This window comes from Salvia splendens, chromosome 19 (assembly GCF_004379255.2).
Source record: "Salvia splendens isolate huo1 chromosome 19, SspV2, whole genome shotgun sequence".
In the NCBI taxonomy this organism is placed as follows: Eukaryota; Viridiplantae; Streptophyta; class Magnoliopsida; order Lamiales; family Lamiaceae; genus Salvia; species Salvia splendens.
The window spans coordinates 17973729-18000893 of NC_056050.1; the positions used below are offsets into that span (position 1 = coordinate 17973729).

At 43.4% G+C, this 27165-nt stretch overlaps 1 protein-coding gene and 1 non-coding gene across 2 annotated transcripts; one reads left to right on the plus strand and one right to left on the minus strand.

The window, feature by feature from the left end:
• Positions 1-13192: 13192 nt before the first annotated feature.
• On the minus strand, positions 13193-13972 carry LOC121779109. Its single transcript, XM_042176451.1, has one exon. It carries the CDS (start codon positions 13970-13972, stop codon positions 13193-13195), a length of 780 nt encoding a protein of 259 aa, XP_042032385.1.
• Positions 13973-19997: 6025 nt separating this feature from the next.
• On the plus strand, positions 19998-20104 carry LOC121780480. Its single transcript, XR_006046024.1, has one exon. It is a non-coding gene; the product is annotated as a small nucleolar RNA R71 (small nucleolar RNA).
• The last annotated feature ends 7061 nt before the right edge of the window (positions 20105-27165 follow it).

Sequence of the window (27165 nt, forward strand, 5' to 3'; positions counted from 1 at the left end):
TTTTATATTCCACTAACTTATTATACTCACATTTTATTATAAAATAAATATATAAAAATAGGATCTATATTCCATTAACATTTTCAACTCATTTTTAATTATATTTCTTAAAATTCGTACTAAGTCAAAAGGGTTCAATTACTATGGACGGGAGGGAGTACTTTGTTGTATTCTATTTTATTTCCTTTTTGCCCTTGTCCTTCATCCTTTGGCCTCAAATCGATCCACGAGTTTCTGTTCTGATTTAGGTTTTGATATCAATCACTTGAGATCACATCACCGTCTAGTTTTAATTAATGCATACATTAATACATATATTATTGTTTGTAGAGGAATGACATGATACATACCTTATATGAGCTATTTATGTGAGCTTCACTCTCGTTTGACACATCTTTAGTTTTTGTTCTGATTTGTATATTAAGTTTGATTCTAATACATTGAAAAATGTTATTGAAATTTTTAATTTCACAAAATTTATAAAATCAAAGTTTGATTTGTTATTTATTAATTTATTTAAAATTATAGAGAAAATGAGCAAATCGAGCTTTGATTTTTAAGAATTTTGTGAAATTAAAAATTTCAATAACACTATTTAATGTATTAGAATAAAACTAAATATATAAATCGAAACGAACAATGCTAAATGTGCGTCAAACATGAGTGATGCTCACAAAAGGTATGCAACATATCATTCCTCATTATTTGTATACTCAGGTAAACCCAAAGAAAAAATAGCAGTACCAATAACACAATAAAGAGGAAGTTTTACACCAATGGGTTGTAGCGCAGTTGGGAGCGCAGAGTTGTGGTGACCTTGAGGTCACGGGGTTCTAATCCTACCATCCACTGGGAGACTTTCGGCCTTAATCCGCAAACTCGATCGAGCAGAATTAGTCGGATTCACTCAAAAGCGATTTCAGTATGCTTGTGGTCTAACTAAAAGAGGAAGTTTTACAAAAAACAGAAAATGAGCCAGGTGTGATGAATCGAATTTACTACTCTCTCTGTCCCATTACAAATGAAACGTTTTCCTTTTTTGGTTGTCCCATTAAAAATGAAACGTTTTCTAAAATGGAAACAACACTATCTCTATTTTTTTTCTCTCCTACTTCATTCTCTCTTCATTAACTCACAAAACAACACTGCATAAAATCCCGTGCCGAAAACCAAATGTTTCATATTTATTGGGACGGATGGAGTATTATTTAATGTAAGTTAACTTTATAAAGGGTGATTACTAAATTTTAATTTGTTTCAAAATATATACTCTTTCCGTCTACAAAAAATACACATGTTTTATCATTTTGGACCGTCTACCAAAATTAGACTATTTTTTAAATATGAAAAGTTTTAAACATTTAAATACAGTTAATAATGTGAACCCCACAATCCACTAACACTACTCATCTCTTATTTTTTCTTTCCCATTTCTCTTACTTTACCAATTTCACATTAAAACTCATACCATACACAAATATGTCTATTTTTGCTGGACGGAGGCATTATAAACATTATACTTTACTCCATTCGTTCCATGTTAATAGAGTCATTTTCTACTTTGGGAAGTTCCAAGTAAATTGAGTCATTTCTATTTTTGGTAAAAAGTAATTCTCCTTTTTACTTTATTCTGTCTTCATCTCTCTTACTTTACTCTCTCTTACCTTTTCACCATCCATTTAACACACTATTCTTAAACTCCGTGCCAGATATAAATGCTTCTATTAATAAGGAACGAAGGGATTATATTGATACAAGATATCTCCATATCTCTATTAATTTGTCTATCAATTATTTTCTATATCTTTCCATATATGCTTATGATTATTTTCTTGGTCACTAAGTTAGGGTATTAAGGAATTAGTATTATAAATATGAGTCTTTGTTATTGGTGAAGTCGAGATCGATGGATTGAAATTGGATCAAGTTATATGGAAGATAACCGAACCGGTCGGATCAGTTAGCAAATTGTCGTTGCCACTTAATCAAATCAATCCTCAAACCGACTCAGGCAAGAAAATATTTATAAACTCCCAATTTTGCACAACTTTAACAGTAAAACGACAAGTTCGGGGTCGATCTCACAGAGAAGTTGGTGTGTCGAGTGTGTGAGTAGTGAACAGGGGGGTTGGCTGCTGCCACGCTTTAACTTGAGAGTTTTTAACTATTGTCTTTACTCTAGGCAGAATTTAAATAGCTAGCTTGATCAATGGAACTTTGACTACTGGGTCAAGTGAATTGCAGTTAACAGCATAAAAGTAAATGCGAGAATGTAAATGAAAATAACTTTGATTAAACTAAAAACTAAGTACATTGTGAAATTTAAACTAAGCTAACACTTCGGAAGCTAAGAAAGCGGAAAGAACTGAGAAGAATCTCAACAGGAAACTTAAGATAACGCTAACAGAAATGAGTATCCTGCAGCGCTCCCTTCGGTCGCCCTTTTAACTAAGCTATCTAAGCTAAGCTAGAGAACTGAACTAAACTAAGCTAGAGAGCTGAACTACGCTGGATAACTAAGCTAAGCTAAACTAGACGGAAAGTAAAGTGTTCTCCCCCTTTGTGATGGCGCACCATCTATTTATAAGCTCGATTCGACCTCCAGCTGGATAACGATCTTGACAGGGAATATTCGCTCATGCTGAGAATGAGCGACTCATTGATTGCTACGTGCCCTTCCTTCTAGAACGGCGATGCTTTTAAGTAACAGATTCCTGACTCAGCTCCGTCCTTGCGTCTCATAAGCTAGCACGTGTCCCTTTCTAGAACGTCGTCCTTGATAACAGAATGGTGCGCCGTATCCAGCTCATTTCCTCACGTGTTCTTCTTCTAGAAGCCAGCGGTCTCCGCCTAACTGCTTGATCACTCCCCCTTGATCAACTCCCCCGATTCTCGGCCTTTTATCGCCTTTTGTACTTGCTTGATCAGTTCGGCCTTGCTGCCTTGGTCAAGTGGCATTTCTGCACATTTAACACTTGTTTTGCGCGATAAACCGATCAAGTAGCATACATTTTACCCTTAAACCAATGCATGAAATGAGCCTTATCAAACTGCTCACACTTAAAACATACTTGTCCTCAAGTATAAAGAAAAAGAAAAAAAAAAGATAAGACAAATTTCAGGCATGGTTTACTTATTTATTTCACAAGTAAAAGAAAAAACGAAAAGAGAAACAAGACCTTAAGATACAAACACGTATTCACATGCATGCATTAGACCGGATAATTTTCCGACAATCATACCCGAGGTCGAGGTTAATCCATTTGCCAGTAGCTTGTGTTCCTTCTCTTTTGCTTTTGCTTGATCAAGGTGTCAACTTGTCAAGATTGCTCAATTTAAAAACCACTGTTGGATTCACTCAGTCACTCATTTCTCACCAGAGATGTTAGGGCTGTTCACTCGGTGTTGCCATAAATTTAATTCTTTGAATCGGACTGCACAAGATAGTTCCTTAAGGTCTTTGTTTTGGGTTGTAACGGGGCTCAAGGGTAGTAACGTATTAAGGTAGGGTCCTAGGGGTTCTAAGTTTAAATATAAATTTTTAAAGAAAAATCACATGAGTCGAAAAGCCAAAGATTTGACTAAACTCGTTGGATCAGAATTGGGATATTTATTTCTTCATCTTCTTGATGCTCCTTCTCGATCAAATTTCGACCTTTAGCCTTATAACTTTCGGCTTTATTTGTTTATTTTTGATTTTCTGGGTCAGGTTACAACTATTTCCTGCCTTTTCTTTTTCTCAAACCTTTTCATCATTTTTTATATGATCAACCCGATTGTCTAACTTGATCAACCCGACTACCCTTTATTTCGATCATTCTATTGTTATCCCCTTTTGTTTCCCTTGACAAGCTTCATCTCTTCGACCCTCTTCTCTCATGTGATATGAAACTTGCATTTGGTCTTAAGGCTTCAAAGAATGGGTAAGGGTGTTTGGGCTCAAAGTGGTTAACTAAGGGGTGCCTTGATTAGTGAGGTGGGTTTGTGGAATGAAGGAAAAGAAACGGCTCAAGTGGTTAAGTCCTAATGCCTTTAGTCCTTACTACTTGTGCAATCTTCATCTCAATACTAAAAGTCAGTCTCTCGTAAAAATATTTTTTGTAAAAATAGTAGAAAGTGTTCTACTTTTGGCTTATAACTCACATATAGAGAGGCTTCACAGTTGGTTTAGAAATTGAGCGTTTCCATCATACTTGCGTCATCCAAATTGATCAAGTTTTTGCAATCAAGTTTTTACATGCGAGCATACTGAATCCTTTTCTAACTCTTCCAAAAGGTAATCAAGTCTTCCATTTATCCAATTTCATGCATATTGTCTATTTTATTACTAACTGGAATTTGTTATTTTTAAAAAATTTTAGCATGTATGATTCTACTGTAACTAACCCGTCCCCCTTCCCCACTGCATATGAACTCGTCCTCGAGGGACTGGATGCAGTGGAAAAAAGGGTTAGGCACAGGCATCGGCACAACAAACAATGGAAACTTCTCACACTTAGACCAGACACTGGGCTAAGTGTGAGACAGTGCCAGCGATCAACGCATACTAAAAAAAACAAAAAAAACCATACAAATAGGCAAAACAGACAACAACTTCTATAAACTTCTCACACTTAGTCCATACACAGGACTAAGTGTGAGAACGAAGTCAAAAACACAACTTACACAAAAAACAGAGTTAAGGGTAATACTACTGCCTTCTAGATGGTTGAATCATGGGATGTTGCACGCCTTCCTTATTGCCTTCATTACACAGGCCTTCCTTATTGCCTCTAAGGCTTCTCGTTTATCGGAGCTCCTCCTCCTTGGTATTTTTATTCTTTTTCTCCTTCGTGGGGAGAAGCATGCTGGCAGCGTTCGTAAGCCCCATAACTTGGATTGGTACGGTGGCCCTTATCAGGGGGAGGAAGGATACTTTCTTCCCCCTTCCTCTTGTTCCCTTCCTCTGCTCTCACCTGGTTGCCCTCCACAGTCTTGCTTCTATGACTGCTCTGGTCCCTTGGTACGCTTGTCTCTTCCCATCCACTTGCTGTCTTGAACCCTCAGCTTCAAGAAGCAGCTGGTTCATCGTCTGGCGGCGCGTCCTTCTCGGGATGGAGTCATCCTTTGTAGTCGACGAAAGGTTAAATTCTGCCTCCTTTCATCGTAGAAGGAGGTCACTGGGAAGAGGCAGCCCTTCTGCTGGTGGTGGCGAAGCGGGGTCCTTGGACCGAGAAATTCCTAGGCAGGCCTTGAGGGCGGCGTAAATCTCCACGGGGTCAGCGCCGGTGGGAAAACTTCTGAGTACGGAGTCCACATGCCTTATGTCAGCCGGGTCCACATATTGGAGCGGGTCGACGAATCTAGGAGGAAATAACGGGGTTCTGGTGGCTGGTGGGCTAGGTGGCGACAAGGATCGTTGATTATTACTGTTGATACCGGTTCCTGAAGAAAATGAGGAAATATTGGAAGTCTCGAGTTGATTGCCCTGCATTTCTCTCTGATTATGACTGCGGGTGATTTGAATTCGGAAAGAAGTAGAAGAGGATAGCACAAAGGTTCTGAAAGTAGTTAATAGAAAGTGAGATCCGAAAGACCCTTTTTATACTGCAACCCCGACTGATGAGATTCTTTCCCGTTTGAGTGCCAGGTGGCAAAGCTTTTTAGAGTGCCAGGTGGCAAAGCTTCTCCAATACGCTTCCTCCTTCTCTCCAAGACGTCTCTTCATTGTGACAGTTGGCGCCGCCTGACACCTATCTAAGTACTGGACATGTCTTATCATCACCTGCCTCTGTCAACTCAATCACTGTACTACTGATTAAATTTAAATTGCACTAATCAAGTGGATATTTTAATTCCAGATGAAATCTCAATGAGTTCCACTTGATCAGTTTCCTTTGTTCCGTCCGATCTTTGATTAACTAAGAAAATAAAACTTAACACACTAAAAAAAACTAATTACACTAACAAGGATTTGATCGGGTTCCCCTGGGATGTCACTTGATCAGATTAAGAGATTTAGAATTTATTGCTTGATCAAGCAGACTACCCATTAGTACCCGATCACTCCTTCTACCTGTTCACTGGCGCGAGCTAGGCATTAGTAGTGGAATGTCGTCCACTACAAACGCCTCCATTCCGTCCTTTTCTGTCAACTTGCTCGTCACCAAGTAGTCGGCCATATCTGCAAATAATGGCTCTTTCCGTCATCTGCTTCCTTGTTTGGCTTGATCAATTTTCCCTTCCTGGTAGATCAATTGTCTTTCGGGTGTTGACTGGGTCAGGTGCAGGTGCTTTTTTATGGAAAACCTCTGGCACGGCTTCACCGTTATCTTGTTGTAGAATTTGGCTCAGGTGATCCGCCTCTCTATTCTCACATCCTTTCTTATCCACTTCTTCCCAGTCAAATTCCTGTAGAAGAAACACCCATCTGATGAACCGTGACTTTGATTCTTTTTTTGCCAAGAGATATTTGATAGCCGTATGGTCTATATAGACCATCACTTTGGACCCCAGCAGGTACGACCTGAACGTCTCAAATGCGAACACTACCGATAGCATCTCCTTTTCGGTCACATCATAGTTTCTTTGTGCCTGATTTAGGATTTTAGAGGCGTAGAAGATGGCGTAACTTTTTCCTCTGATTTTCAGACACAACACTGCCCTCACAACATAGTTGCTAGCATTGCACATCAATTCAAAAGGGTGATTCAAGTCGGGGACGCGTATAATCGGAGAACTTACAAATCGGTACTTTAGAAATGTGAACGTGGTCTTGCAGGCATCAAAGAATTCAATCTTTATATCGTTCTGGAAAAGCTTCGTCAGAGGTTGGGCTATCTTTGTGAAATTCTTGATGAATCTCTTATAGATTCCGGCGCGTCCAAAAAAGGTTCGGACCCCTTCCTGGTCGGTAGAGCATGGGAGTTTTACTGCCAGCGTGTGCAATGCATTGATTGTTCGAGGGTCTGCCCAGTTCGAATTCCGCCTCGTGGGTGTCAGTTTCGGTTGACACTGGAAGAGTAACTCTTCCTCCCCCACCATGAACTCTTCCAATCTCAGGGCGGGGCTAAATCTGCGTTGTCGATCAACGTGGGACGCCCCCCTTTTTTTAAGAATGGGATGCATATACAGCTCCGGATAAATTTCTATCAAGGCATGCGTTTTCCGATTGACTACCCCTTGACTCAGCCTCAGTTCTTCTATCATCAGCCCTCCTTGTTCTTGCAGGTTTGATTTGACTGGTTTTTGATTAGCCTGGCTGGTAAGGCTATTGAGAGTCATCGGCGATGCTGGTACGGAAAGTAGTTGCCTTGTAGGCGAGGGATCTTCCTTCAGCATTCCTTTCAATGGGACTGCTTGGTCAGGTGGTTTCCCGACCCTTCTTAGTTGGGTATTCTCTCTTGACCCGGCTGGTTGTGACGGCTGACAAAATTCCATAATTGCCCTTCTAATGGCCTGATTGTCCATTTCTCCAGTCATCGCCGTATCAAACCATTCCGCTGCCTCTATCTTGAGCTGTTCACCTTCAGCGGAACCAAAGGGTGGTTATTTTAAAGATTTCTTTTCCGGATACTTTTATTTCCGAGGGCTGATAGCGTCTACTGTTTGAATGCTCTCGCTGTCCCGTGGCTTCCTCACAGCTTTATCAATTTCGAAGGTAAGCTGTTCTCCATTAAAACTCAGCTTCATCGTCCCTTGGCGGGCGTTAATGACTGTGTTGGCGGTGGATAGGAAAGGTCTCCCCAAAAGGATTCCAATAGACTCCTACGCTCCTGGTTCTGTCATTTTTATAACAAAAAAGTCGGCGGGATACATAAATCTGTTCACCTTGACGATTTCATCTTCCAGAACTCCCTCGGGGTAAATGCAAGACCCGTCTGCTAGCTGTATTTCCATATTGGTTTTGACGAGCTTAGCATTCTCAAGGTTCTTGTATATAGAATATGGCATAATATTGATGGAAGCCCCTAGGTCGCACATTGTGTGCTCCATTTGAACGTCTCTGATGGAAATTGGGAGCGTAAATACCCCTGGGTCAGTTCTCTTGGGGGGAAGATCACCAGGTTGGATCATACCGGTCACTTTTTCTGCTTCGACCCTCATTCTCTTTTAGCAACCTGTTCACGGATGTTAGACTCTTCTTCCGCTGTTACTTGATCAAGGGCGCTGGATTCAAAGTTTTTATTATGACTGGTCCTGGGTGCTGGAAAACTTTCAGTTGAGCTTTGATAAACTCCTTCTGATTTCAGAGAGACTGTGTTGACATTCTCTCGCCCCGCAGATGGTTGCACTGTAGCTAGAATCTTTCCTTCATTCCCTCTCAATTTGCCCAAAGACATGGCTACCTGAGATAACTATTTTGTAAGCATCTCGAGTGCAGCCCTCTGTTCTTTCTGAGTCTCTTGTATTTCTCTCATTGCATCTTGGGGCTGATGCGGGATCATCGCATCTCCTGGGCCTTCATTTTGCTGCATGTTATACCTCTTATTAAATCAGCCTCCTCATGGCCTTGCTGGTAGTAGCCAGTCGATCCATACTGTTCTGCTGATTCTGGAAATGACTTTGCTGGTTCCCTTGGAAATACTGTGAGCTCCCTCTTTGGTATTGCGGAACATAATTCACCAGTTGATTGTTTGGCTGCCTTCCTTGATTGCTAAACTGAGGGATTTGATGCTGGTACCCCCAGTCTCCTTCCTGTTGTCGGTTTGACCAGTTAGGCTGTCCTCCACTTGACCAGTTCCCTTGAGGTCCACTTGACCAACCTGCCTGACCTCCCTGCATTCTATTCCCTCCAGTGTTTGGCCTATCCAAGATTCGAGCTAGCTAGTTGGATTGCCCGTCAGAGGGCTGTACCTGTTGTGTCGCGGTTAGTTGTGGTTGGCTTTGATTCTGATCAGCCCACCTGAAGTTGGGGTGGTCCCTCCATGGACAATCCCTTTGCTTCCCCTAGATCCAGTTGCCATTTGCGTTCCAGTGGCCCATGGCATTTACTTGCTTTACCTCAGGGGGAAACTCGCAGTAATAGTAGTGATGCTCTTCTGGCGGTGGCGGCTGCGGCACATACTGTGTCTCCTTCGCTGCAGGTGGTGGAGGCGGCCTTGTTTTTTCTACTACTTCCAGCAGTTTCTTCTCCATCTGCTCGAATCGAGCCTCTAGCTTTTCATCGTTGCGCGCCTCTGCTGCGTGCACTGCTCTTCTCCTGAACTGCCCTCGAGATGTTTCGTACGACCGCTTAGCCTCAATCAGCCTCTCTAAAATATTCTTGGCTTGGCTAAATGCGGTTTTCGAGAAGTCCCCTTGTGCTGCGAGGTTGAGGTCGTTCTTGCTGTCCACCGTGAGTCCGCCATAGAAGATCGAGTAGATCTCATTCTCTCCCAGCTTGTGGTTAGGGCATGCTTGAAGCAGCCCTTGGAATTTGTCCCAGTATTGACCGAGGGGCTCATCGTACTCCTGTCTGGCTTCAGTAATCTCCCGTTTGAGGGCACTCGTCTTTGATGCTGGAAAGAAACGATCGAGGAATATCATGCGGAATTCGGCCCTAGTGCTGACGGATCCTTCTGGCAACCTAGACAGCCAGACACCCGCGTCCCCCTTCAAAACGAATGGAATAGTCTTAAGCCTGTAATCTTCGGATGTGGATCCAGCTGGCACGGGCTGAATATCACAGTATCGGTAGAATTCCTCCAGAAAAGCATACGGACACTCCTTCGAAAGGCCGTAGAAGTGGGACAAAAAGGCCAGTACTCCTGATTTGATTGCGATGGTCCGCATCCCAGGAGTAGCGGCGATGGCATGTGTGGCTCTCTCTCATCATTAGCGTGTAGAGAGACGATTCCCGAGTCGTCAGGGACAAGGACCATCTTTGCTTCTGCTTGTTCAGGTGGGTGAGGTTGTGTATTTTGCTCGGTGGCTGCTGCTGCTTCTAATGCGGCTCTGTAACGAGTGGTGACAACTCCGGCTTCCTGGATTCTCCAATGAGCGTTAGTCTCTCTGTATATAAATAGCTAGCTTGGTCAATGGAACTTTGACTACTGGGTCAAGTGAATTGCAGTTAACAGCAGAAAAGTAAATGCGAGAATGTAAACGAAAATAACTTCGATTAAACTAAAAACTGAGTACATCGTGAAATTTAAACTAAGCTAACACTTCAGAAGCTAAGAAAGCGGTAAGAACTGAGAAGAATCTCAGCGGGAAACTTAAGATAACGCTAACAGAAATGAGTATCCTGCAGCGCTCCCTTCGGTTGCCCTTTTAACTAAGCTATCTAAGCTAAGCTAGAGAACTGAACTAAACTAAGCTAGAGAGCTGAACTACGCTAGATAACTAAGCTAAGCTAAACTAGACGGAAAGTAAAGTGTTCTCCCCCTTTGTGATGGCACACCCTCTATTTATAAGCTCGATTCGGCCTCCAGCTGGATAACGATCTTGACAGGGAATATTCGATCATGCTGAGAATGAGCGACTCATTGATTGCTACGTGCCCTTCCTTCTAGAACGACGATGCTTTTAAGTAACAGATTCCTGACTCAGCTCCGTCCTTGGGTCTCATAAGCTAGCACGTGTCCCCTTCTAGAACGTCATCCTTGATAACAAAATGGTGCGCCATATACAATTCATTTCCTCACGTGTTCTTCTTCTAGAAGCCAGCGGTCCCCGCCTAACTGCTTGATCACTCCCCCGATTCTTGGCCTTTTATCGCCTTTTCTACTTGCTTGATCAGTTCGGCCTTGCTGCCTTGGTCAAGTGGCATTTCTGCACATTTAACACTTGTTTTGAGCGATAAACCGATCAAGTAGCATACATTTTACCCTTAAACCGATGCATGAAATGAGCCTTATCAGTTATCTTTTGAAGGAATCATTGAAGAAATACAATTATTCTTATTTTATTTTTATTCTATATTTCAATTCTGTATTGTTCTTGGTTTGATTGACGGGCAAAGCTCCCGCGACTACCTTTTATCCCTCCGCCGATCGCAATCGCGCGCCAGAATCTTGTTATGGGAAATCATCCCTTAACAATTGGTGCTTTCATCCTTGAACTCATGGCCGAAGTCGATCTTCGTTCATGGCCGGAGATATCGCAAGCAGCCGATGGCTTGCAACTAAATCCAGCAGTCGTGGAGTACATTCTTGCTAAGTTCTCCCAATTTGAGACCCGATTGGATGGGCTTAAGCGCAGGGCAGCAATCACGCACCCTCCACGCCGGCCCGAACCTAATCCACCCTACGCGACCACGCTGTACACCACCGCTCAACTGCCCTACCAGTCACCATTTTCGTCGTACCAACCGGCCACCACGTTTCAGCAGCTGCACGCCGCACAGCTGCCCCAACAATATTTGCAGCTGCAACAACCATACTAACCGCCTGCTCCTCCACTCGATGCTTTGCAATGGCAGCAACCGCAGCAACCGGAGATGCGGGATTGGCGGTGGCAACAACATCAGCCCCACACGCAGCCGGTCCAGAAGTGACGTCAAACAAGCTAGGACCCTCCCGGCTACCGCCAACAATCAGGGTTCATGTCGTAGGACCAATATCCGCTGCCATACCACCACCAGAAGAAAAATCAGCCGCCGCCGAGCCCGCCTTGTTGTTGGGATCTACCTGCGCAGCGAGCCTTTTATGGTTGTCCGGCCCACAATCAGTCCTACCACGTTCCGCAACTGCAGCTGGACCCAACCCCAACCTACGGGGCGCCGAGTCACGGACTCCCTACCTGGGACTATCGCGTGCATCAAGAACACCACGCTTATGATCAACAACAGTGGCAGGATTGTTACAATCAAACTCAAACGGAGATACCTGCGGCTTACATCCCTTCGTGGAGACCAGAATCTACTCCATCCATATTTGCTTCTATGCAGTCCGTGGCTGTTACTAAATTTGAAAGTGAAGAAGGGATTTATAGTTATGTGTATGGAAGTAAGCATCGAATGAGGGAGCAAGAAGGTGCAATTTCAGATTCTTTGATTTGAGATGCTCAAGTTGAATATTCATGTGATCATCCCAAATATTTCGATTGCGTTTCAATGGACTCTAGCTTTGAGACAGAAATGGATGCACTTGATCATGATGCGTCTGGTGTATCTCGTCCTTCTTCCATTGCTCTGCTTTGTGATAATCATAGAGTTGAGGAGGATAGGGATGCAAGCCTCGACAATCGACAAGTCCCATCTTTTGAGGAAATATATCCATTGTGCGGCTCTGATGCTTTCTTGCCTGTTATCGAAAGAGATTTCAAGGTTTTGCTTCAAGGAAATATGCATGATAGGTTGGATATTTTGAAGTTGAGGAAGATGATGAACTCTTCTTTGTTAAAAGAGAAAAAAGATGGTTTCTATGTGGATTTGCATATCAGTAATGTTGCAAGTATGAATTATCGTTCAGCATTGCTTGACGCAGATGCACGGTTGATCCCTCCCCGGATGGACACGCGTTGTTCGAGCATTCGTGGTCGCATTGACAAGATCCCTGTTTTAGCGTTTAATTATCACGAGCCCGCCTTGGTGATTTTTGATGGAGATAATGAAGGCAGGCGCTCAGCTGTTCGGTGTGCGTTTGATCCAGGAGGAGATAGATCTCGTCAAGCTTATGTTATCAACGACTCTGTTCTTTGCTTTTCGTGTTCCCACCTTGAGGACAAGGTGGATTTTAACCGTGGGGGAGTTGATACGAGATATCTTCCTATCTCTATTAATTTGTCTATCAATTATTTTCCATATCTTTCCATATATGCTTATGATTATTTTCTTGGTCACTAAGTTAGGGTATTAGGGAATGAGTATTATAAATAGGAGTCTTTGTTATCTTTTGAAGGAATCATTGAAGATATACAATTATTCTTATTTTATTTTCACGCTTTATTTCAATTTTGTATTGTTCTTGGTTTGATCGACATGCAAAGCTCCCATGGCTACCTTTTATCTCTCCACCGATCGCAATCGCAATGCCGGAATCTTGTTAAGGGAAATCATCCCTTAACATATATTATAGGAAAATTTATTTCATTTTTTTGAATTATTTTTATTACAAATGGCAATTAATATGGCGATGAATTTAATTCAAAGAAATCAGACCAGCTGACTTAATTCCACTATTTAACCACAAGTTGATTTAAAAACTATATATATAGAACATCTATTCAAACGTATGACAAAAAAAAAAGTTGAAGGCTAAAAGGAAAACAATCCCCAGAAGTCGAAGATTCAGCCATAAAACCTTCCCAGACCCCCTTCTGATTGCGATCTGTGATGAAGTGTATCCACATTTCCCACCTTCTTCTTCAATCTGAATTTATTAGAGAAGCACTTAAACAGCCCATTTTTCCTCTTCCACCGCTGTTCAATCGCCATTTCCTTCCCCTCCTCATTTTCCGGTATCCCCTCTCCCCCCTCCGTCCAGTTCTCCAATATCGAACTCCCGTATTCCACACCGTCTCTGTCGTATGTCCCCTTCTTCCGCCTCGGCCTCCTCTCATCCGTATCAGCGACGGATATTGCTATTCTGTCGCTAATATTGGCCTTTTCGTTAGCAACGGAATTTTCGTCGGTAATTCGGAGGGACGAGAGGCCGATGTCTTCGTCCATATCGATGAGCTGGATGCCGAGGCTCAGCGTTCCCTTCAGGTTGCCCGAGGGCTGGGAGATCTGGAGGGTTAGGCTGCGGTAGCCGCTGTTTTGGGTGAGGGGAGGGGAGAGGGTGGGGAAGTGGAGGCGGGCGATGCCGATGGGGAGGCCGCGGAGCCAGGCGAGGTTGTAGATTTCGACGGTGAGGGAGGCGGAGGGTTGGTTGAGGAAGTTTTTGGGGACATGGAAGAGCATCTTGTAGTTCCAGGAGGGGTTGGTGTGGCCGTGGTGGTCGGTTTTGGTGGTGAGCTTGTGATCGGGGGAGACGTAGGCGACGGTGAATGTGCGGAGCGTGGCGGCGAGAGGGGGGAGATCGTGAGCGGAGATGAGGTTGATTTCGAGGAGTTTGGAGCGAGGCATGGTTGCGGAGAGAATGGAATTGAAGGGATGGGGAGGTTAATGTAGTTTTCCACCAATATTAGAAGGTAATATTAGTGAAAATAGAGAATGGAAGGATGAATGCAGAAGTTTTGTTTGTTGGAAATGTAGTTTCCCACCAATATTAGAAGACAATATTAGTGAAAATGGAGATGGGTCCGAAATTTCAGTGGCATGTGATCTTCATCAAATATAATACAAGAAACATGCAGGATCTCACATATTCTCTACATTTGTTTTCGGGTTTTAAAATTTATTTGTGAGCAAAAATATTCTATCCTTATTCCTTATGCTATCTTCATCCACGATTTAAAGTCTCATTTTGACTTAGTGCAGGTTTTAAGAGATGTGAAGGAAAGTGAGTTGAAAAAGTTAGTGCAATGTGGATTACACTTTATATATTTGTTTTATGATGTTTAACTATAGGAGTTTTACATTTCTAACATTTGGAAGAATTAAAATTTTCAAGAACTGAGCCATAATTATCAACATATATAATTCTTTTCCCCATTATTTAGTATCCTAGAATTGCCCAAATATTTACCCCAAATAAAGATTTTGACCTAATAGAATTATGGATTGACAAATTTATCCCTCCAAGTAAAAAGACGGAAATGTGAAAAAGTGGGGCAAATGTGTAAAACCAAGTTCATTTATTGGTGCACTGTTCAATGCACAAACAAATCTTACCTATGCGGGCCGACCCCAATTGTAAGGCTCCCAACAATTAATTAGTGAAAGGTGAACAACCATAATTCACCTAATTGGGCCAAGAGTTGCCCAATTCTTACGTAGTGAACACGCCCTTATAGTAATAGGAAATATGGACATTATTTCGTGGATGGAGGGAGTATAATCTAGTTCTTTTGATATAGTAATAGAATTCTGTTATTTAGAGTAAGAGTATGAATAAGACTCAGTTAGGAACACCAAATTCCACGTAAATTAATTGCATCCACGTCTCCAGCAATCAAAATATTTTAAATTGATTTTCTCTTGTATTCTCAAATTATTTCCTACGATCCAACAGTGAATCAATTTTATCTCTTGTTATAATTACTTTTTGTTGGGTTACAAATTCATTCCACATAAGATGTGTGAAGGAAGTTGAAAACTATATAAAAGTGTTGTTCAACTTTAGTTAGCTTGAGGCCCTTTGAGTGTGACAAAAAATAAATTCATGCGGGCTTAGTAGCTCTACTCAAAATAAACAATATCAAACTAATGTATGGACAATACTATACTTTTCTCTATTATCTCCTTATGCATTGAGAAAATTCTAAAAAGATTCAATATGAGCAATTCAAAGACAGTCACCGCTCCACTATCATGTCATATGAAGCTCAGCTCCCCAAAATTCATGTCATATGAAGCTCAGCTCATCAAAATGCGTGTGCAGTGGGTAGTCTAATGAATGCTATAATACACTTCCTCTATCCCATTAAAAATGACATCTTGTTATGTTTTGGATTGTTCCTCTAAAAGTAACACATTTTCTAAAATAAAAAAATATCATCTCTACTTTTTTCGATCTCTTACTATATTCTCTCTTCATTTAACCTGCAAACAAAACTACAAAAAATCTCCTGTCGAAAAGCAAATGTTTCACACAGTTAGTGTTGTTAGTAGATCAAACACATGAAAAGGGAAGCAGTGGAATTGATATTCGGAACCTGAGAAGTACTTCTAGGTATTGTCTGCAGTGTGGCGACTATCATATCGTAGTAGATGGATATACGGATACAAACATGGCTGGTGACTTGGATTCTAGGAAGCCCATGTCCATATAGTTGATGAGACTTTCAGGAGGAGCTATCTCGTGGCTATTGAATATTAAAAAATGCATGACATTATCCACAATAGAAGCTTAGTACATAGATGTGACGAAAGCGTGCAACAGTTACTTATAAAGCTTATTTTTTTTCTATTTCGGTCCGTCCCACAAAAATAGTTATATATCTTTTATAATAAATATTTCTCTCTCATAAGCTGAGACCATTCTCAAAATAACAATACTTTAATGACTTTCTTTCTATCTCTCACATAATTTACTAATTTGGCATAAAAACTCTTGTCATCTCCAAAGTCTCAGAAAGTAGAGAGTATTATAGTTGAAGAAGTTTCTACAAGTTGAACTAGAGGCAAAAGAAGTACTCCCCCTATCCTCCATTATATGTGACACGGGTTTTAAAAAATATAGAAGAAAGTGAGTTGAAACGGTTAATGGATTGCAGGTCTTACCTTTATTAGTTTTATAACAAAAATACGAGATAAGTAAGTTAGTGATATGTGGGGTCCATTATAAAATATAGTGAACATGAAATGAGACAATTAATAAGGGACATCCCAAAATAAAAATCTGGAACACATAATGGGGGAAGAAGGGAGTATGTGTTTTACTTCAAAAGTCAAAGCGCAATCCAATAAAAATTTGAGTTTTCACTCAAGATTGAAGCATATTCATGTTAAATCATTGGATGTCGGATACACTTGATAAAAAATGCTTATGCAGCTTGAAAGTGGACATTGATGAGAACGGTGTCAATATGTTTATCAAGCTCGGATTCTGTCTGAGCGGTTCCAATTCAGGCCCGAAACTAACAGTTTCTTTGTCGGTTCAAAATTACCGGTTCCGGTTCAAATCGCTATTTATTTTTAACTAAAATTATACAATGCATAAAATATACTCCCTCCGTCCCAACTAAGTTGAGTCGTATTCCTCTTTGGGATGTCCCAACAAGTTGAGTCATTTCCTTTTTTAATAAAAATCAAAACATCCAATCACTCTTGCTTTATTCAACTATCTACTATACTCTCTCTTTATCTTTTCAACTTTATTCCTCTCTCCTACTTTTCACCCAAGTTTCTTAATCTCCGTGCCCAAAAGTTATGTCTCAACTTAGTTGGGACGGAAGGAGTATATTAAATTCAAAGGTTGATTTTTCATCTTCAGTAATAATTGTCTGGTGCTTCATTTATTCAAATCAATTTTCACTTTTAGAAGGAGTATATTAAATTCAAAGGTTGATTTTTCATCTTCAGTAATAATTGTCTGGTGCTTCATTTATTCAAATCAATTTTCACTTTTAAAAATCAATTGGCCATACTTATAGTTGGACCTTTTAATTTTTAAAATGACAAAACTTGATGTTGGACTTTGGGCCATGGAATTGGAAGAAATTGTATTGGATGATTTTTTTTTATATAAACACATCGTTTGATGTTTTTCTCTTTCTTTCAATGTGGGACAAAGTCATTGACTTATAAGAGAATTAGCAATGGTCTCCTTCTGGAAGTGCATACTCGTGCCATCGGCACGGCAGCTCGCCGTTGCACTCGTGCCGATGGTACGACCATGCTCGTCCAGACGAGTTTCGTTCGCTGGCACGACTCCACACTCCTAGCCCACGTGGGCTGGCCGTTGGCGGGGCGTGACGCCCACTCGCCCCCTTTCCCCTGCGAGTGGGAGTCTATGATAGTCATTTTAATTTAATTTTATTTTAATAAGAATATCAAAAAAATCAGATTTAATTAATAAAAAAGTTCCACTTTTAATTTTTTTTTTCATTTTTTACTTCGAACCATCACATTCCGTCTATAAATACCTCCCATTACAACCCCAGAATAAATCACATCAAACAACACTCATTAATCTCATTCTCTCTCATATTTTTCAACACTCTTCTCTATCTCAATTGTGCATACCAACAACCCCCCACAACCCCGGCGGTTAGAGCCAATGGTGTAGCTCTACGACGCTAATGCCGACCCCGACGCCAAATACACCATACTCGGCGCCTCCGGGGGGCTACTGCTCTTACTCGGGTGACATGTGGAATGCTGCCGGGAGGTATTTCGGGTGGACGCCCGAACATGACTCGATTTGGACGATTTACCAGAAAATCAATGTCGGCATTCTGTACTCCCCAGCCGAGATGGACTTGTTGTTCGAGGTCTATGCTGACTCCCCATCCACATTCAGAAGATTCGATTATCGGCACCAATCAAATTGAAAAGAGGTTTTGGGATCGCATGGTTGACATCTACGACAAAAAGCCATCGGCTGGAACTATAGATCGCAATGCAAGTATGTTGCACAATGCTTTTAATAGAGCAAGCAAGGAAATCCAAAAGTTTCATAGATTTTACCTCTGAGGACATGAGGATGGCCGTGAACGGCATGATTGAAGCCGATATCATGACGGGGGCCATGTTGGCCTTCCAAACAACGCATCACAAACCATTCAGACATATCACCACGTGGAAGATGGTTCGTCATTTGCCTAAGTGGGCGGGAGGCACCCAATCCTCCTTGTGCATGATGCACTTTTTATTAGCACTAAATAAACCTGCACGTATACAGAGTATATATAGTATAGCTAATGGTCAGTACCCGATATTGAACATAGGGAAAACAGACACAAATTGTCTACCTTCTACTAAGCTTCTTCTCATCTCCTCATCCTTGAGCATCACATTTTCGATGTGGTAGGTGGATTTGTTGTGATTGTCACTTATAGTGATTTCGCCTCTACCTACATCAATAAGAGCTTTGCAAGTTGCTAGAAAATCTCTGCCAAGGATTAGTGGTATTTGTTTATCGACTTTCATATCAAGAAATAAGAAGTTCGCAGGAGAAATGAAATCATCTACCTTTACCAACACATCTTCGACCACTCCTACCGTTTTGATTGTAGAATTATCGGCCAACCTTAGGATTATTTATGATGTCTTGAGTGGTCCGATGTTGAGCTTCTCGTAATACTTTAAGGGTATGATATTTATGCTTGCCCCCAAGTCGCAGAGAGCTCTATCCACTTTACATTTTCCAATTGAACACCTAATTATGAATTGGCCGGGGTCTCTCTGCTTCTCGGCCCTCTCCTTTTGTATGATCTCACTGCAATGCAAAGGCAGTTTGAGGTCGGCCTTCTTGAGCTTTTGTTTCTTCATCACCGCCTCCCTTAGGAGTTTTGCGTACCTAGGGATTTCCTGCAACGTTTCAAGAAGAGGAAGATTAGTGTGGACTTTACAAAACATAATGCTTGAATTGTTCTTCAAGCATAAACTTCCTCTTTGGCTGAAAAGGGAGAACAATCCCATTATGCTGCAGAGGCTGATTGGATTCCGTTGTTTCTGACTCTCAGTCAGCGGCCCGCTAGGAAATGCACAGTCCCCAAATTTCATCCCGGAGGTACTGACTTCATCCCTCGGCTTCTTTTCCACCCATTTCTTATTTGTTTCAGCGACCCGTGCTGCTGCTTTGGCTCTTTCCTCCTCCGCCTTCTTTTAGACTTGGTCCATTTGATTCTTGATAATCGAGATGGTGGAGGCAATAGTGTTCATCCCTGCCTCGAGGTTGTTTAATCTCTCCTCTACGACCCCAATTTTGGTTTTGTTGGCTTTTCTGTCCTCCACTAATACTCCCAAAATCTTGAGGTTCTCTTGCTCGTGCTTCTCCTCCTTATTGATTGGCTCAACTACTCCACCTTTACTCACATTAAACCCTGTAGGAGGCTGCAAAAAGTTATTGTTAGAATATGAAAGGTTAGGATGAGGACGGTTTCCATTATAATTATTGAAATTACCGCCCCTCCCGATTAGGGCGATAATTGTTGTTGTATGGCCTATTGGGACCGCCCCCATTTTGGACATAGTTGACATCCTCAGTCGGAGTAGGAGGTATGTCAGGTTTGGTGACTGGAATGATTGTGGTCGGTGCAACTGGATCCTCTCTCCTTGATGTGTCCATTTGGTCCACTCTACTCTAAGCTCTCCCAGCTCCTTAGCAAAGGAGCTCTCCTCGCCTTCCTCTACGGCTGCCACTCTCATCGAGTTGTGGCTTTCCTTTGACCATCCTCTACTATTGGCGGCAAACTCCTCGATGACTAACATGGCCTCTTGTCCGCTCTTCCGTAGAAATCCTCCATTCGCTCCTGAATCCAACATGGCAGCAATTTTGTTAGTAAAACCATTATATAGAATGCCTACCTGATGATCCACGGAAAAACCATGGTTGGGGCATTTGTGAAGGAGGCCCTTGAAGCGTGCAACGGCCTCATAGAGTGGTTCATCATGGCCTTGTATAAATTGAAAGATCTCACTCTTGAGCTTGAAGATGGTTCCCGACGAATAGTACTTGTCTAAGAAGGCCGCTACTATATCGTTCCACATTCAGACTTGCTCTACTGGAAAACACTCAAACTACTCTTTAGCAGAATCAATTAACGAGAATGGAAAGAGTCTTACTCTAATGGCGTTGTCGTCGACGCCATTCAACTTTAAAGTGTTCGCAATCTCCACGAACTTGGTGTAGTGGCGGTTGCTCAACCCTTTGAATAAGGGCATTCGCAGTTCAAAATTGTTAGCATCAATACGAGGGCTTTCGGGAATGGTTATGGTGTTCCCATGATTGAACATGTGCATCATGTGTCACGCCCGCATTTCCTAAGGATAGGAAGTACGGTGGACCGCGACTAGGGGGGGGAAAAAAGAAGCGGGGAAGAAAGGGGGGGTAACAAGAATATTTGACCCAAAACATTTAATAAAAGGAAATTCAATTCAAAACAAAGTACTGTGACGACATTCTTGAGTTAAAGTATTCAGAGTTTTAAATGAAAACATCGTGACGGTTTACAAGCAGCGGAAAAGACCCAAAGACAGATGATGCCGGGTATGACGACACGACACCATCCAAAAGATAAAAACACACTTTGGCTTTAACTGCTCAACATCCGTCCTCCCCATCGCCGCTCAACCTGCACATTAAGAAAACAACATGCAGGGCTGAGTACTTAATGCACTCAGTGGACACACGCCAAAAACAAAGTTTGTCATGCCATAACAGTGTAACATTGGGGTTTTGAGTATAATGAAAATAACCCAAGTACACAAAACACATTTCATAAATTCGACTGCGCAGTCATTTTCCGATATTGCCACCCTTATTCCCTCAATCATACACTATCTGATCCAAACCATGACAAGGGGCGTGGCCACACCCCAGGTCATCTAGACCGGCCAACTTGCTCTCAGATGGCACCCAGTCTCGTGTACACTAGCCTGAGGGTTCGCAGCCCAACAGACCCGAATTCGATTAAACATATGTGGTAAACCACTTCAGATAGGTTTCAAAACAAAATAATTGGCAAGACAAACAGTTCACCTCCATAAACATTTCCGGAACAAAGTCCGTATTTAAAGATAACCCACATAAAAGTAGGGTAGAAAAGCCCACCTCGATTGCTTAGCTTTTAAAACAGTTCCCTTCAACCACACTTTCCTCGAAAAAGATCACCCTTTTGAAAGATAAATAAATCATGATTAGAGTCAGGGTAAACGAGGTTTAAACGACAATGCATGATTCCTACGTGGACGACTTCAACATCTAGCACGTTACACGAACGCACACTTAACAACATATTACAAAACAAACACACAAAGTCACACGTTCGAAACACACCCCGCACGCAAACGACGTACCCAAAACGCGCACACGACACACGAACACAGCACTCCAAGCCCTGGCATACCCTTACTGTGCAACGGCTCACTTGGCTCGGAAAAGGTTCGGAAAAAGCTCGGAAAAAGGATCGGCGTCTCGGCCTGGCTCGGTGTCTCGGCCGCCTGGCTCGGCACCTCGGCCGACCGTCTCGGCCGCCTGGCTCGGCACCTCGGCCGACCATCTCGGCCGCCTGGCTCGGCACCTCGGCCGCCTGGCTCGGCACCTCGGCCGACCGTCTCGGCCGCCTGGCTCGGCACCTCGGCCGACCGTCTCGGCCGCCTGGCTCGGCACCTCGGCCGCCTGTCTCGGCACAGCTCGGCACCTGTCTCGGCACAGCTCGGCACTTGTCTCGGCATAGCTCGGCACCTATCTCGGCACAGCTCGGCACCTGTCTCGGCATAGCTCGGCACCTGTCTCGGCACAGCTCGGCACCTGTCTCGGCACAGCTCGGCACCTCGGCCGACCATCTCGGCCGTCCGGCTCGGCACCTCGACCGACCGTCTCGGCCGCCTGCTCGGCACCTCGGCATCTTATGCTCGGCACCTCGGCCGTCTGTTCGGCACCTCGGCCATCTGTTCGGCACCTCGGCCGCTGGTTCCGTGTACACTCACTTTCCTTCAACTTCCGATTCTCAAACCCTATACGACATTCCCACCACGCATTCTACGTCCCAAAACACACCCAAACACCTGGGATCATCCCTTCAAAACTTCCCACCAGCCTGCCCTAGGCCGGACCCTAGATCTCTCGGCCAACCCACACAAAACCCTTGAGCCAAACACAGATTTCTCCGAGCCATCTCTTGGCCAAACACACCCACATTCAACACAAAAACATAACACTCAGAAACCCAACCATTGCACATGAAAACATCACCCAGAACACACCACACGCAGAACTGCGCAGTTTACTTGCAAAAATCATAATAAATTCATACGACATCCAATGAAGCTGAAATTTACACACCACACAAAAGACACATTAACCTTTACACAGTTCAAAATTCGTACCCAACGGAGATCGTTTGCTTAGTTAAAAAGGGGTCGGAACCCACTGCCAGTTACTATCAAAAACATGTTCAACACAAGCACATAGCCACAAATCCTACTCAACATCTAACCCATCCAAAAACGTCCTATATGCATGAGTTTTCGAATTAAACAAGGGTTAGGGGTTACCTTCCCCGGATGGTTCAAACGAAACGCAAAAGCTTTACTTCCTTTTCCGACTCCGATTCACGACGAAGGAGGGTATCACCTTGAGGAATTCAAGACGATGATGAGAGGGAGTGAATGAAAAAGATGAGAACCGAGAGGGAGAAGGAGAGAGGGAGCTTACCGGTGTTGAGAGCAATTGCAAGAGAGAAAGGAGAGAAAACGATGTGGGGAGAGATTGGAAAGGGAAAGATGTATCGGTTAAGAGGGAGTGGGGGAGGTTGAGAAATTAGTGGGGAGGGGGTGAGAAACCGAGAGAGAGAGAGAGAGGGAGAGAGATTTAATTTTAATTAGGATTTTTAAAAACATGGCTTAATTAATTATTTAATTACATTTAATTTGCCTAGGTAGAAACATACCACATCCACAACAATCAAATAAACACAAAATATTTTCCACACCAAATTTTAAACACAAAAACATAGAAAAGAATTTCATCCTTAATTAAAAGAATAAAATTCCACAAATTTTCGGGTATTACATTCCTCCCACCTTAACAAAATTTCGTCCCGAAATTTGTTAGATCACTCAAACAGCTCTGGAAACTTCTCTCTCATCTTATCTTCTAATTCCCATGTTGCTTCTTCGATTCCATGATTCCTCCACCGTACTTTCACCGAAGCGATTGACTTATTCCTCAATTCTTGCACTCTTCGATCCACAATGGCCTCGGGCTTCTCCTCATAGCTTAGATCGGGATTTAGGACCATCATTTCTTCTTGGTGAACGATGTGTGTGGGGTCATACACATACTTCCTCAATTGTGACACATGGAAGACGTTGTGCACATTTCCGAAGCTTGGTGGTAGGGCCAATCTGTATGCTACCACGCCGACTCTATCCAAAATCTCGTATGGACCGATAAATCGGGGTCTCAGCTTTCCCCTCACTCCAAAACGAGTTATTCCCTTAGAAGGGGAAACTTTCAGAAAGACCTTTTCCCCGACCTCGAACTGTAACTCGGTCCTTCGAACATCCGCATAAGATTTCTGTCGATCTTGTGCCTCCTTGATCCTCCCACGGATTTGTCGGACAATCTCTATCATTTCTTCTACAGAGTCTGGTCCGAGAATTCTTCTCTCACCCACTTCATCCCAATAAAGTGGCGATCTACACTTCTTTCCATACAAGGCCTCATATGGAGCCATCTTGATAGTCGCCTGGTAACTATTATTGTAAGCGAACTCTACCAAGGGCAACACTTCTTCCCAACCTACGCCTCGATCTAGCACCACGGCTCGTAGCATGTCCTCCAATGCTTGTATCGTTCTCTCCGACTGCCCGTCGGTTTGCGGGTGGAACGCTGTACTGAAATTCAACTTAGTCCCCAACTCGCGCTGCAGGCTTGTCCAAAATCTAGAAGTGAATTTAGCATCACGATCAGATGTGATTGTCGCTGGAACTCCATGCAAGCGTATAATTTCCCGTACATATACCTTAGCCAACTGATCGGATCCATAAGTGGCACGAACCGGCACAAAATGGGCAGATTTGGTGAGGCGATCTATAATCACCCAAATCACCGTGTTCCCTCGCTGGGATTTTGGCAGTCCTACCACAAAGTCCATTGCAATATGTTCCCACTTCCATTCCGGAATCTCGAGGGGTTGCAATTTCCCATAGGGCCGTTGGTGTAGCGCCTTTACTTGTTGACATGCTAGGCATCTCTCCACAAATACCGCAACATGCTTTTTCATACCGTTCCACCAAAACTGTCTTTTCAAGTCTTGATACATTTTGGTGCTCCCTGGATGAGCAGCGTATGGGGTTTCATGTGCTTCTCTCATGATTTCCATCCTCAGGCCCTCATCCTTAGGCACACACAACCTTCCCTTGTATGTGAGACCATTATCCGCTGCCTCACGAAAATTTCCGAGTTCACCCGTCCTCACTTCTGAGCGAATCTTTTCTAGTAACGTATCTCGCCGTTGAGCTTCCACAATTCTGGCTCTTAAGTCGGGTTCCATCACCAACGTGGCTACTATCCCTTCCACAGTCTCGGGCATTCTCACTACTTCCAACCGCATCTTACTGAACTCTTGGATTAAACTCTCCTCGATAGTAAGAAAGGTGGCCAGCTGAGATTGAGACTTCCTACTAAGAGCATCGGCCACTACGTTTGCTTTTCCCGGATGGTAATTTATACCACAATCGTAGTCCTTCACCAACTCGAGCCACCTACGTTGGCGCATGTTCAACTCCTTTTGCTCAAAGAAGTACTTTAGACTCTTATGGTCCGTGTATATCTCACAACGGACTCCATAAAGATGATGTCTCCAGATCTTCAAAGCATGTACCACAGCTGCCAGTTCCAAGTCATGCGTCGGATAGTTCAGTTCATGGGGCTTCAATTGTCTCGATGCATATGCAATCACTTTCCCCTTCTGCATAAGCACACATCCCAGTCCCACCTTCGACGCATCCGTATATACCGCATAGTCAGTCTCTGGCTCCGGCACAGCTAGGATTGGTGCGGTGGTCAATTTCTCCTTCAACAACTGAAAGCTCGCCTCACATTCTGGCGTCCAAATCATCTTGACTCCCTTTTTCAGTTGTTGCGTCATTGGCCTTGCTATCTTCGAGAATCCCTCGATGAATCTTCGATAATAGCCCGCCAGTCCTAAAAAGCTTCGGATTTCGTTTTGTGTAGAAGGTGACTTCCACTCCTGCACCGCTTCTACCTTGGCCGGATCTACACGAATTCCATCTGAAGTTACTACATGTCCAAGAAAATTTACTTTCTTGAGCCAAAACTCGCATTTACTGAACTTGGCATATAGTTTCTCGTCCCTTAGAGTTGCTAGGACGGTTCTCAAGTGCTCTTTGTGCTCCTCCTCGTTCTTTGAGTAAACAAGCACGTCATCGATGAAAACCAGGACAAACCGATCCAGAAATGGATGGAACACGCGGTTCATAAGGTCCATGAACACTGCCGGGGCGTTCGTCAGTCCAAAAGGCATTACAACGAACTCATAATGACCATATCTTGTTCGAAAAGCTGTCTTGGGTACATCTTCTCGCCGAACCCTCAGCTGATGGTACCCAGACCTCAAATCCATCTTAGAGAAGACTCCTGCCCCTCGAAGTTGGTCAAACAAGTCGTCTATCCTTGGTAGTGGATACTTGTTCTTCAGCGTTAGTTTGTTTAGCTCCCGGTAGTCGATGCACATCCTCATCGTTCCATCCTTCTTCTTTACAAACAACACTGGTGCTCCCCATGGCGACACGCTAGGTCTAATGAATCCCAATTCCAGTAGCTCTTGCAGTTGCACCTTAAGCTCCTCCAACTCTTTTGGCGCCATTCTATAAGGTGCTTTTGATATTGGTGCCGATCCGGGCTCCAGATCGATCGTGAATTCTACCTGTCTGTCGGGTGGGGGTCCTGGCAACGCATCGGGGAAGACGTCGGGATATTCACTCACTATCGCCACATCTTCTATCTTCCTGTCTTTCTTCTCCTCCCCATTCAAATAAACAAGGTACGCTGGACATCCCTTCCTCATCATTGTAGTGGCTTGCAGCGCAGAGATAATGGACTTGCGTCGGCTCATTGGGACTCCGTGAAACTTCATCGGCTCTTTTCCGGGGGTTTCAAACGAAATTTTCCTTTCTCTACAATGAAGGGTAACGTGGTTCTCCGCTAACCAATCCATACCCAAGATTATGTCTACGCTACCCATCGTCATTACTTGCAAATTATAAGCCACTAAACTGAGTTCACCTATTCCAAAGTTCACACATGCACAAGATCGGGATATATCTATAGCCCCGCCTACCGGTGAGGTCACACTCATAGTGGGTTCGGTCTTAACAGTAGGTAATTCCAAAGTATCCACACAAGACGTTGATATAAAGGAATGCGACGCACCCGTATCAAACAAGACAACTATAGGCATATTGAGAAGTGTGCCCATACCTGCCAAGTTTCCTTGCTCAAAGGTTTCTTTCCCGTTTGCCGGCTGTTTCCCCTTCAAGGCGTAGGCCCTTGCTTGCGATGGTAATCCTTGGCGGCGTTGTTGCGGTGGAGGTGCAGGTAGTGCCTGGGATTGTGGACGGAAACCTAGCTGGTTCTGTCTCGTTCCCGTTCCCATGTGCTTGTTTGGGCAATTTCGGATGTAGTGGCCACTCCCACCACAGTTGAAGCACCTAGGGTCTCGACACTCCCCGGCGTGATACTTGAAGCACCTTCCACATTGAGGGTTCCTCGGCGGAAAGTTTGCCCTCGGTTGGAAAGTATTCTGTCTCCCGCCATTGTAGGGTGGGTTCCTCATGTGTTGTGGCCTCTTACCACCATACTGAGCCTGGTCACCATCCCACCTCCTCTTCTCTTGGTGGCCCGGCTGAGCTTGTAGAGGTGTCGCGTTTGTTGTTGCCACAACTCTTGGCTTAGGGAGTGCATCTTCCACGTCCAGTGCACAAGTCAAGATCTCCGAGTAGGAGAGTTCTCCTCGACAGGC